Source organism: Haliotis rubra, unplaced genomic scaffold (assembly GCF_003918875.1).
Source record: "Haliotis rubra isolate DU_JTF1 unplaced genomic scaffold, ASM391887v1 Scf6, whole genome shotgun sequence".
In the NCBI taxonomy this organism is placed as follows: Eukaryota; Metazoa; Mollusca; class Gastropoda; order Lepetellida; family Haliotidae; genus Haliotis; species Haliotis rubra.
The window spans coordinates 1,663,485-1,677,920 of NW_025767301.1; the positions used below are offsets into that span (position 1 = coordinate 1,663,485).

The 14,436-nt window shown below is 38.2% G+C and overlaps 1 protein-coding gene across 1 annotated transcript in view; it reads right to left on the reverse strand.

The window, feature by feature from the left end:
- Nucleotides 1-14,196, reverse strand: part of LOC124255368 — a 49,018-nt gene extending 34,822 nt beyond the window's left edge. Inside the window, exon 1 of the mRNA XM_046689266.1 lies at nt 13,666-14,196. Coding sequence (XP_046545222.1) covers nt 13,666-13,923 — 258 coding nt within the window. The 5' untranslated portion in view covers nt 13,924-14,196. The remainder of the gene's footprint in view (nt 1-13,665) is intronic.
- Between the last annotated feature and the right edge of the window lie 240 nt (nt 14,197-14,436).

Sequence of the window (14,436 nt, forward strand, 5' to 3'; positions counted from 1 at the left end):
TATGTAAATATATTTACGGTTTCTCAGACACCTCGTCTCATAGGCCAACTGTCCGGGTGGTATATATTTTATAATGTCTTGTCTTTGTGATTACTTGTTTGTATGTATACAGCGTAACAGGTAAATAAAATATATTTACGATTTCTCAGACACCTCGTGTCTCATAGGCCAACTGTCCGGCTGGTATATATTTTATATTGTCTTGTCTTTGCGATTACTTGTTTGTATGTAAATATACTGCGTAACACGTAAATAAAATCTTTTCTTTTCTTTTCTTTTCTATGTAGGAAGATGAATCAAGGGACTTATTCTGCACCTGCATCTCCAGGAGGATGGAGACTCATGCCCGTGAATGTTAAATATTAGATCTGTGGAGCCCGAAACAAGTGTAATTATCTTATCTTATCTTATCTATGTAGGAAGATGTATCAAGGGACTTATTCTGCACCTGCATCTGCAGGAGGATGGAGACTCATACGTGAATATTAAATATTAGATCTGTGGAGCCCGAAACAAATTTAATTATATCTTATCTTATCTTATCTTATCTATGTAGGAAGATGTATCAAGGGACTTATTCTGCACCTGCATCTGCAGGAGGATGGAGACTCATACGTGAATATTAAATATTAGATCTGGGGAGCCCGAAACAAGTGTAATTATACATACCGACAGATCGATTTCGTTTAGTCAACGTGTGTCTTATACAAAACAAAATTTTTAACCTGTTCGGCAGAATGAGAATAAATGATAATTTTATAAGACCATAATATGGAACAGAAAAGTCGACATGAATCATAAATACACGGATGTAGATATGTTGTTATCCATATACATGTACATCATGAAACAGATGCATGAAAAACATATTTTAAATAAGAGAAAAGGAATACGTTTAGATGATTTTGTAGCAATAAACATTATGACGGACAGATTAACGAACCAGATATATAATAACAGATATAGTTGTAATAACACATGTCTGGCATTACATGAACGGATATGGGTTTGTAATGGGTTGCTTCCGCAATCGTGGCCGATCACATAAATACGAGTTCGTATTTGTACAGGACACACTTTGCGTAAAGCTCATAAACAATTGCCTGAAGACATATAGTTATAACAACAGATATAGTTCTAATTACACATGTCTGACATGACATGAACACATGTTGGTTTGTAATGGATTGCTTCCGCAATCGTGACCGATCGCATAAATACCAGTACGATTTTGTAAAGGACACGTCAGGAAAGAAACACATTTGGCGTAAACCTCATAAACAATTGCTTGAAGACATCGTTAACATTCTGAAAACTTCTCATCTTAATGTTGAGCTCTGACCGTGACAAAAATCAATAAAATTATATATAAAGAAACATGTGAAGGTTCATATTAATTGCGTTTTTTTGTAAGAATGTATAAAACGTTTATCTGAGGGTTGTTGGGATGAGGGGTAATTTTTGTTTTTAGTTTTTGGGTGGTTGAGGGTATGATAATACCTGTATCCGGGTTGCCTGTATTAAGGATACTTTTGAGAAAACTGGAATGAAATATTTGGGTCCCACAGGCATGTCCTAATTAAAAACTGTAAACGCATTTGTTTGAAATAGACTTAAAGACGTTAATCTGCAGACTTTGAGAAATCTTCAAACAGGACCATTTATAATAATTGTTTAAAGTCTTAATTGAAACACGAGACTCCTAAGTTTACAGCATTATGATAATGGGCGGGCGTCACTCAGTTTCAGAACGTCAAACAAGAAACAGGAGGACTGATAGACTAAGGCTTAGTCTCTGAATATCTATAATTTTGATAGTAACAAACAAGCCCATTTAAATTGAAAAGGAGCCCTAGGGAGACCAGAGATTCAGAACCTGAACCTGGGGAAATCTAGACTTGCTTTATTTAGGGCTTTAGCACTACAGGGAAGGCTAGGCTGTAGGGAAAATAATGTGGTTCAGGGACTGTGAGACAGACTAGAGGACTGAGTAAAACACCCCCAAATGAAATATTATGTTTCTTCTTTTATTTAAACAATATTGGAGATAACTTTTGAGATGACTTTCACTTTTTTGTTTATTTGCCCAACCTTGCTTTAGAAAGAAATGCTTTTATTAATATTTATCCAAATATGCATATCAAACAGCTATTTCACTGCGATAAATCAGGAACAATTAGGAACTTAGCAAAAAATTTCAAAACAATAATATCTCATTTTAAGCAATCTCCAAGAAATAGTGTACGTAATATTCTTCATTTAATTGCTTAGATGTGCGTACACATGTAACGTATTCTGGCAAGCAACCGATACATACGTACCATATTATGTATCTTACACGTATATCAAATATGTAATAATGAGGTAAATATGTACAGTTGTACTTCATTGCCGCACAACGAGATCAGTGTGTAAATAACTATCAATTCAGTTCTGTGGACTTTTTGTTTGATAAGAACATCCTACCCGAACACAAAGTCGTGTATATGTTCGTCTTCTCGTAATCATAAGGGGCGGTGGGGTAGCCTAGTGGTTCAAGCGTTCTCTCGTCACGCCGAAGATCCAGCTTCGATTCCCCATATGGGCACAATGTGAGAATTTCTGGTGTTCCCCGCCGTGAAATTGCCGGAATATTGCTAAAAACATACTTATACCCACTCATTCATTCACCTAATCATAATGGACTGCTACACACTGTGTGTACGGGTAGCATAGTTGCGTTCGCGAGTACGAGGCGTTTCAGGGAATGTTTTCAGTCTCTTTACGTTTCGTTACGTTTGCATTTGTTTAGCCAAATCCAATTTGGGGCAGCATACTTTCTTTTGCCTGCATCGTATGCAATATATGTGAACTGTAGAGATACAGATAACTTAAATTTTTGAGTCATTGAGTTATGTACTCGCTTGTGTTCATCTCAATTGGGTATCCTAATTTTCCTTTGAGTAACCAAATAAATTGTACCCACCTCAATCCGACTCAGTTGGGTATTTTGCCATTTTCCATAAAGTTGTAGATAAATGATAAAGTTTAAATGTTGGTTTACGTGTTTGTTATACATATTTGATCTGTAATATGAGAAACGATACGAAAGACTGCAAGTAGCCAAGTTCACATCTCAATATTCCTCAGTTATTTCATCTAACCACCGGTACGCAAGCTATAATGTGACATTTATGTGTGTACGCATGTAAGATCAAACTTATTGAGTATTTACAAAACTTCAAGCAGATACACAGCTTATCTATACCTCTGTAAACTGTGCTTGGTTTCTTCCACTGTGTCCTAACGCGTTGTCTGTCTGTTGTTTTACGTCAATATTCCATGTAGACCATTATAGCTTGTAAACAGTCGAAACTGGGCGAGGCAAACCAGTGGTTGATGTCGGGATCAACACCTTGAGCCTGATTACGAGGCTTTTACGAATACCTCCCCAGTATTCACGTCAATACATTTAACGTTGTTATAGCACATGTACAAAGTTTACTAAAAGTTTTAAACTGAAACACATGAGAATACCGCTAATGAATTAATAAATATTACAGCTATTCACGGCGATATATAAAGCTAAAATATAGTCTAGTTATAAGTATATATAGTTTAGATATCAGCACATCTAAGCATATGGGGGGCGGTGGGGTAGCCTAGTGGTTAAAGCGTTTGCTCGTCACGCCGAAGGCCCGGGTTCGAATCCCCACATGGGTACATTGTGTGAAGCGCATTTGTGGTGTCCCCGCCGTGATGTTGCTGGAATATTGCTAAAAGTAGCGTAAAACCAAACTCAGTCAGTCAGTCAGTCTAAGCATATCGACCGCCCCCGTGGTGTAGTGATTAGAACGTCCGCCCGGAGAGCGGAAGGTCGCGGTTCTGATCCCCGACCACGTCATACCAAAAGACGTTAAAATATGGTACTTGTTGGTCCCTGCCTGGCGCTTGGCATTAATGGGTACAACAGGGACTAGTCGGCTCGGAGTCAGTATAATATGTCTGAGTGGAGTATTCATGCTTCACTGCATCATGGTGTCTCAGTGGGCTAGCACTATAAAACCAGCTTCAGTCTCGGCTAGTACAAGCAGCCGCACATACACCTACACACGAATGCACGTCGTCATATAAGCGAAATATTCTCAATCACGACGTAAAACCCAATTTCACCTCACCTCACCTCACCTCACCTCACCTCATCTAAGCATATGATTCTGATTCAAACATCGGTGCTGCCTCCATGTAACTCTATCTCAAATTCTTCCCAGACATATTGATTTATGAGATAATCCATTTACTGACAAGTCACCGGTGCCATTACAATGTAAACCTACATAGTTTTTAATTACCGACTGACTAGGGCATGTATCAAAGCCAAGAATCAGTAAATACACAGTGACTTGCATCTACGTGTGTTTTGATCAATAACTGGAATTATCACTGAGAGGATAACGATACATGGATGAACATCTTCTCTAACTTACAGTGAGAGCGACGCTTCGATGCAGGTTCTAACAAGGTTATCAAGCAAGTGATGACAGAACCTAGACCCATACGTCGTTCCCGCTGTAATAAACAAGTTGTTTATCCTTGTATTGTTATTCACATGTTGTTATCGTTCCTTACTGCTCCAACTTCCAAAGAATATGTTAATATCACTATTTGACAGTGACTCTTAAAAAAACATATTTATGATACACATATACTCGGATTCGTACAGTCAGAAAAGTCACAAGATGGTACAAACTGATCCGCATTTCTGGCTCCTTCGTGGAATACTGATCTATTCTGACCATGCCGCTGCAGAATTATGAATATAACAAAGAGCAAAATATCTGTGTCAATACGATGAACTAGTGTATCTGGCAGGGGGACGTTTTGAGACGGCCCCTTTCTTTCTTTTTGTCAGTATTAACATGCAGCATCAGTGGTTGATGAGTTAAGAGATGATGGATATCTTTATGACATCAACGACGTCAAAGAGACCAAGAAACCCTCATTTACGACAAACCAAAGACCAAACTTTCGATTTCTTATACAAAAAATATTTCAAGATTTTCAGTGTTTTTCCTCTCTTAGCCTATTTTGGTATGTTTGATATTAGGATGCAAGTAAGTAATGAACACGTGCACCAAATTGCATGTCATCAGGGAGTGTGACAATCCATCATGTCAATAAAACTCTCGATGTCGTTGCGATTACCGTATCTTATCATCTGTTCGTCGTTGAATATCAGTTTATTTCCACATGTCACGACTGGAGACTATGAATCATCCAGTATGGAAGTCTGCCAATGAGCGCTGAAGGATCTACAGTGCACTTCTACATCTCCGTTTTGCCCAACCTTTTTAATCTATTTACCCACCTCTTCAGCAGTGACTTTTCTCAAAATCTCATCTCATTGAAACTGAATTTTGAATACTACTTCCAGTTCAAAATACAGAAAAAAACGAATAATGAATTCGGATCGAGAAAAAAGCGGATAATGGTTCAATATCGAAATCAAACTAAATAATGGTTCCAGAAGAAAAACAGAAACCGTTAAGGGTTGTGGAAAACAAGATGGCTGCCTCTTCGAAACACATCCGGTTTGCATTTTTCTTACAGGACCTCTTATAAAACGTCACCACCAGAGAATAACCAGCCTGGAGTCTCCGACGAAATAGATTCCATTGGGCCTAAAACGAGCGGTGACTATTAACTGAATGGATCACTGAAAATCAGATGTGACACCAGGTGTTAGTTCAAAAGGTTAAAGGTTCTGTCCTGCCGGTAGCACTGCCACTCACATAATTTGCAAAAAGTATAACTTTCATGACGTACTGTTTGTGTCTCATTTCTGTTTCATCTCCTGTTTCGTACGATTCATGTCAATCGCTCCACTTTACGGTCCAACTGAAACAGTTAATATATACTGATGGAAACAAATAAGGGAACATATGAGTGCAAGTGTTCATATATTCTTTTCCATGTTTCTTCACAACCTTTGTATTGCACTGCGGGTAAAAATCTTGAAAGGAACATAGGTACACTTGCACTTTTATGTGTTACCTTAGTTGTCTACATCAGTATATGATCAACTGCAAATTCGATTATAAGTATAAAGTCAACGACAGCGAATAACCAGGTCCAGTCTCTTTTGTCCAACGACACAAATTCCCTAGGGTGTAGAAGGTTAAATAGCAATAATAAACATATGAATTGATCACAGAGAAAACATTAACAGAGAATTACATTGTAAATTAATAATCATGGCGACACTGTATGCGCATGGGTAAACTGGCCTTTTAAAAGCTATTTTCTACTGTGAGTATTAACAGGTATTATCAGAAGTTGACAAAATAGTACCGATGAACCTGAAGTTTGAAATGTATCTTCTTCCTGTTTAAATGACTCCGAAGTAATTCCACGTTCTCCAAATTAACCTGGTGGTGTTCTGATCAGTGTGATGATTGTGTTGTCATGTGTCCTGTGATTGTTGTTGGCTGTGTGTTGAGGGCCTACTTAAACACGGGTCATGCAGGGTGATGCTTGTTTACCTTCCTTGATCTGACACTTTCAGCATGTATCCATCTTCTTTTATATTGATGTAAGGCACCTTTTAAAATTCGCAGCATATATAATGAAAATGCAGAATGAGTGACCCATATACAACGGTTAAGATGTAAGTGATGTTTGTAGATAGCACCTTACCCCGTGTGTGTGTGTGTGTGTGTGTGTGTGTGTGTGTGTGTGTGTGTGTGTGTGTGTGTGTGTCTGTGTGTGTGTGTGTGTGTGTGTCTGTGTGTGTGCCATGTAAGGTAGCGAAATTCGTTTTCTTTGTGGAAGGTTATTGCATATCATAGCATATGATAATCTCTTCGATAATCGTTTTAACCACTTGGAAACACATGATCAGTGTAAACACATGATGATTTGTTTTACCACATGACCATCATTAAAACAACAAAGTGGTCATTTAATCACATGATGATCACTTTAAGCACATGATGATCACTATAGCACATGATGATCACTATAAGCACATGATGATCACTATAAGCACATGATGATCACTTTACCTCATCCTCATGATGATCACTATAAGCACATGATGATCACTATAAGCACATGATGATCACTATAGCACATGATGATCACTATAAGCACATGATGATCACTATAAGCACATGATGATCACTATAGCACATGATGATCACTATAAGCACATGATGATCACTATAAGCACATGATGATCACTATAGCACATGATGATCACTATAAGCACATGATGATCACTATAAGCACATGATGATCACTATAAGCACATGATGATCACTATAGCACATGATGATCACTATAGCACATGATGATCACTATAAGCACATGATGATCATGATGATCACTATAGCACATGATGATCACTATAGCACATGATATAAGCACATGATGATCACTATAAGCACATGATGATCACTATAAGCACATATGATCACATGCACATGATGATCACTATAGCACATGATGATCACTATAGCACATGATGATCACTATAGCACATGATGATCACTATAGCACATGATGATCACTATAAGCACATGATGATCACTATATAAGCACATGATGATCACTATAGCACATGATGATCACTAAGCACATGATGATCACTATAGCACATGATGATCACTATAGCACATGATGATCACTATAAGCACATGCACATGATCACTATAAGCACATGATGATCACTATAAGCACATGATGATCACTATAGCACATGATGATAGCACATGATGATCACTATAGCACATGATGATCACTATATAGCACATGATCACTATGATGATCACTATAAGCACATGATGATCACTATAGCACATGATGATCACTATAGCACATGATGATCACTATAGCACATGATGATCACTATAAGCACATGATGATCACTATAGCACATGATGATCACTATAGCACATGATGATCACTATAAGCACATGATGATCACTATAGCACATGATGATCACTATAAGCACATGATGAGCACATGATGATCACTATAAGCACATGATGATCATGATGATCACTATTAGCACATGATGATCATTATCACTATAAGCACATGATGATCACTTTACCTCATGATGATAATTTCAGCAAAAATGTGATCATCTGAGCAACGAAGTGATAATTTTAACCATATAATGATCATCTTAACATCAAAGCGGTCATTTCAACCATATGATGCTCGTTTTGCCCACACAATGATCATCTTAACATCAAAACGGTCATTTCAACCATATGATGATCGTTTTGCCCACACAATGATCATCTTAACATCAAAGCGGTCATTTCAACCATATGATGATCGTTTTGCCCACACAATGATCATCTTAACATCAAAGCGGTCATTTCAACCATATGATGATCGTTTTGCCCACACAATGATCATCTTAACATCAAAATGATCATTTTACTCGCCTCCTATTACTTGCAAGTGTTACTCAAGACTATTGTTTTTACTACAACCTAACGCAGTTATACATGTTTGTTTTATCCGTGATTAAATGTCCCAGTAGAAATGCTCACCAAATCAAATGTATGTGTTACTAGCTGGTAAACATATTTCTCGCTCAAAGTCATGTTTACTGTAAAATGACCTTTTAATTCTGTGTGTCGTTATGGCAACATAATCCACCTTATCTGTTCTGGTGAACCATTCTAAATATACCCCTCTGTATAATTAATGCTATAACTGTAAGTGATAGTAGCTCCAAATAGATCAATCTTGTACTTGACCCAGAAATTCTTTCGGGCTGAAAGCTATTTTCTGGGTTTACTATGAGGTGATCGAGTATATTATGTTAACATGTGAGGATATGGCATGCAGACACCATACTTATAATACCGTAACTTGTTTAAAAACCACAATTAAATATGGACGATACCTTGTGTGGGCGAATAGGTGACCGTATACTGGCCAATCGTCGCACCTGTCATAAATGCATTGTCAGTTGTTCACCACGAAAAAAGGCACAGGTACATATGGTACACATCTAAAACAGAGCACAGGTACATATGGTACAAATCTAAAACAGAGCACAGGTACATATGGTACACATCTAAAACAGAGCACAGGTACATATGGTACAAATCTAAAACAGAGCACAGGTACATATGGTACAAATCTAAAACAGAGCACAGGTACATATGGTACAAATCTAAAACAGAGCACAGGTACACATGGTACAAATCTAAAACAGAGCACAGGTACATATGGTACAAATCTAAAATAGAGCACAGGTACATATGGTACAAATCTAAAACAGGGCACAGCATTGGACATCATCTTGGTTAATGATCAATGAAAATCTTCCATATTCTACCTTAAACCTTGGGAAGCTTATATGTTCAAGGCTTTGAATGATGTAACCTTGATTGAGCAATAAAATAGTGCCTGGTATTACATTACCATATACAAGTAAACAGCATAGAACTTTTTTATAGATTTCTTGTTGGGACGAGGGAGAGAAATATTTATATCAAGTTTTAAATTGAGATTTAAAAGAGGCGCGGTATCTAATCTATATAATATGCACTTATAGGGCCGCGAGCCTGAACATATGTCATTTATTTGAATATTTTCAACGTGCAACACATGTGATACAAATGGCAATTACTGAGGAAGCGAAATTGATATGTATTTACATGAAAACTTCGTGCTTATTATTTCAACATTTCAAGCGGATAGTTATTTAATCATGCGGGATAACATTGTGACCTGACATAGATATGTATTTTTCACATAGCATTCTCATAAGCGAGAAAGTAAAAGTGGTTACGTACATAACTGGCTGTTGTCAAATAACAAGTTTAATTTAGTATCATTGTAATTTAAAGGAGTGGTGCGGTAGCCTAGTGTTTAAAGCGTTCGCTCGTCACACCGAAAACCCGGGGTCGATACCCCACATGGGTACATTGTGTTAAGCCCATTTCTGGTGTCCCCCGCCGTGATGTGATATTGCTGCAATATTGCTAAAAGCGGCTTAAGCTCACTCATTGAGATTTTAAACAACGTATCTTTAAAACTGGATTGGAATGCAGCTGATAGGCAATGTATGGACACATATTTCTGTCTTCATTTGACCACTGGTCGTTGTCATTTCGAATTGATTGATTTGATACCTCTAAAGATCGAAGTATGGAACAATTTATTTGTCCAATTTGATAACTAAATATAAAGACCGCCTCCGTGGTGTAGTGGGTAGAGCGTCCGCCCGGAGAGCGGAAGGTCGCGGTTCTGATCCCCGGCCGCGTCATACCAAATGACGTAAAAATATGGTACTTGTTGGTCCCTGTCTGGCGCTCGGCATTAATGGGTACAACAAGGACTGGTCGACTCGGAGTCAGTATAATGTCTCTGAGTGGAGTATTCATGCTTCACTGCGGCATGGTATCTCAGTGGGCTGGCACTATAAAATCAGCTTCAGTCTGGGCTAGTACAAGCAGCCGCACATACACGTGCACCACATGCACGTCGTCATATGAGCGAAATATGCTCAAGCACGACGTTAAACCCAATTTCACCTCACCTCACCTCACCTCACCTCACCTCACCTCACTAAATATAAAACTGAATAGTTTGTGACGACGCTTACACTGAGGAATTATTGTCATACTAATGACCTTTTACTGTGGAATTAACTTAGTCAGATTATACATTCAAAGAAAAAATATGCACTCACGAGTAACACATTATGATTTTTTATTATCATCTTCTGCCTTAAACGTCATCAAAGGTCGTCAACCACCAATTCTCAGAGAGAATGCCCAATTGGCCATTTCTTATGTCGTTTTGGTTTGTACTTGTTAAGCAGACGAATACACACGAATAAAAGTCAAATAGGTATCAGAGTACTATCAACTAAACATGGTATAATTCGAAGAAATCAACTGGTAATCGCTATTTTGTGTGCAACAACCAAAATATGTGTCACAATTTATTCATTCTTGGTGTCCCCAAAGCTCTAGTGTTTAAACAAATGGCTACACTTAGTATGTTTACCATCACAGGCGTTTAAAATCACTCCCCATAGGTTGTACGTACATGAATGTAAAACCTATGAAAAAATGAAGGGATTGTCATAATAAACAAAACAAATGTGACACTACGAAATATGTCGCCACAATAGCGGTAATCTACGTTCCCGAACGTAAAATTCAGTGTAAAATGCATATATATTGGCAAACGTTTGTTTTGAAAGCTCGCAAGTGTTTACTGGATATAGTATATGTACAAAAAGTGTCACCTTGGAACACATCGTACCATATAAAACCGTACACAAAGTGTTAAGCATGAAAGCTACGTTACCATTTCTGTACAGAAATATGAATAACAGCTACCTATAAAAGTGATTAGAATGAATGCTTTGTGTTTTCATAGAGTAATAAGACCGAAAAGGGAGTGCAATATGCTTCCAGTCAAGATCATGGTAGTTTGCAAACGGTGCAAGTAATCTACGTTATGAAATCTACGTTACCACCTGATATGGAATCTTACAAAATATAATTGGAAATAGAAGATTTCGCTTCGTAGCATAGTCAGAGAACCCTGGCAAATAATTTGATAACCTACAACAGTTGCCACCGGTTGCTGTCACATGATCGCAGCACTTCAGTGACATTTCACGAAATTCAAATTTGGAAGGGAAACTTCATCTTTATTCGGGTAATTCCCTATGAAACAGGTAAGAATGTTTGTTAATTTACTTCATTGGAGAGATATAGTTTCAGAATATGTAAAAACAATTGTTCTACTGTTGAGAATTTCTTCGGTAGAAGCATTTGGAAATGATCACTATATTTGGGTGTAGGTAGCCATCATTTCAAAAGATTGATAGAAGTTGTATTTCGTGAAGCATGTATCAATTGTTTAAAATATCACATAATTTTTTTAGATATATTGATCTTAACCCTAAACATATGATATTTCGATCTCTTAAGAAATCTGCAACATATCTTTCCCCTCAATTTTGTACTCGTTCCTCAAAGTATGGTAACGTAGATTGCAATGAATGAAGTAATACCTTCATAACTATCACATGTTCCGGTAGCTGTTATGAATATTTTATTTATTGCTCATCAAGTAGCAATAATGACTTTCATATATGGTAAACTGATGTAAAATCAGTCTATATGAGGACGAGTATTACGTCCAATGAAGATGTTTGTAAGGTAATGTAGATTACAGTTTGGTAACGTAGATTACAAAAATATCATTGTTGAATTCTGACAGAATGGGTAAGACCCATGCAGAGATTCAGCGGGATTACGGATAAGGGAATATAAAAAAAGAAGGAATGAATGTTATTCATCTGAACAAGTGTTTTTTGTGCAAATCTGTAATCTACGTTACAAAGACATTCATCGACAACCTTATCAATAATATCACCTTTTCTAATGTTGTTGTATTGTCAGTGAAGTTCATTATATTACCTCTCAGATGTCGATTCATTTTGTCGTCTTTTTTTGCGTAAAGAACAGCATTTAACATTTTAACATAAAATTATATTTTCAAGAGCTTTGCCTTGATAAAGTTTATTGTTATAATGCTAACAAACACAACTGAGTGGAAAGGATGTTACATGTAATGTTGTTTTCTTAACGAACCACAACTTTGGGAATAACGACTGAATTTTGTGAATGATATCTCCCTTCAATGTGTTATGCAGCCACCATACAGAAAAGTCACGTAGATTACAACGATCGTGTAGGGTGGTATTGCATGAGATGTGATGGAAGTTTTACAAGCTCCCCTTGAGTGCTACAATTTCTGATTTTCGTTCAGCAACAACAGGTGACAGAAATATTGTCTTTTTTTACGATTTGTGTCATTCAAATTGGGCATTCTCTGTGAGAAATGGTGAAACGCGTTTGATTATATGTGATGACGTGGGGGTCAGATGCAAATTTAAACTTTCTGGACTAAATGGCATCTTGGGTTGTATACTCCTCAAGGAGTTGCACACTATTTGACCGAGGTACTCAAGGTGCAGGGCAATGAGAATGCTTCACGTTATGATACAACTTTGTAGACACACATTTAAAGATAAAACGATAACAGTGTTTTTCATTCATTCCGAAACATTTTGCTGTTTATCAACTATTGACGTTTTCGGTATTGTGGAGTATGTTCATGTTAACTGAATGTCTACACATCGAATAGTTGCGACATTCTTCAAAATACCAAATACCAGGGCCAAAGGTATAGCGATTTATACAGCTCAGAGCATATATCCCCACAGTTGGAAGGCAGCGAATTGAATACCCACACGCCATCAAAGATTAAGTTCAGTAATCTGAAGAATTTCTTTACCGTATAATCTGATCTTGGTAGTACGTGACGAGTCAGAGCCGGGAATGTCATCTTGGAAAGGTGGGATATTCATTCAAAATATTCCCTACCTCTGCGGGGCGGTTGGGTGGTCTTGTGGTTAAAGCGGTCGCTCGTCACGCCGAAGGACTGGGTTCGATTCCCCACATGGGTACACTGTGTGAAGCTCATTTCTGGTGTCCCCACCGTGATATTGCTGAAAGTGGCTTAAAACCCAACTTACTCACTCACCCTACCTCTGCATAACAGCGTGGACATACGTAATGAATGTTGACACAACACACAAAAGAAAAAAAAGCATTGAAGCAACTTACCCACGATTCAAACTTGGAATGGTCTCTGTTCAGAATACACTGGTCTTCAATGATTTTAGTGCGCACATATTTGGGAAACTCCAGTCCGATGATGAGAGCCACTGATAACAGGAGTACTCCAACTAAAAACAGACCTAGACCCAAGATCTTTGTGGACATAGCCTGTTTGGGTACCTTAGTGTCCGAGTCCTTCCTGCTCCAAGAAGAAGGGTCAAGCATAGGGGCCCGGTGGACCGGGGCGGAATAATTCCTATGCATCTAATGTGCAGATGTCAACACGACACCAGTCCCGTCTAGACGACACCTATCCAATCTATGAGACACCAGTCCAGTCTACGTGACCCTGTCCAGTCTACCTGACGCCAGTCCCGTCTATGTGACACCTGTCCAGTGTACGTGACACCACACCAGTCTACCTGACACCAGTCCCGTCTATGTGACACCAGACCAGTGAACGTAACACCAGTCCAGTCAACACGACACCGGTCAAGTCTAGACGACACTTGACCAGTCTACACGACACCAGTCCAATCTCCGTGACACCAGTCCCGTCTATGTGACACCAGTCCAGTCAACACGACACCGGTCAAGTCTAGACGACACCTGTCCAGTCTACACGACACCAGTCCAATCTCCGTGACACCAGTCCAATCTACGCGACACCAGACCGCAAATAATTTAACTGTAATCAGTGGTAATATTGCTTAATGTTACCACATCAGTTCACATAGTTGACTTAATAAGTGCGAACTGTAATCTCCAGGATATCAT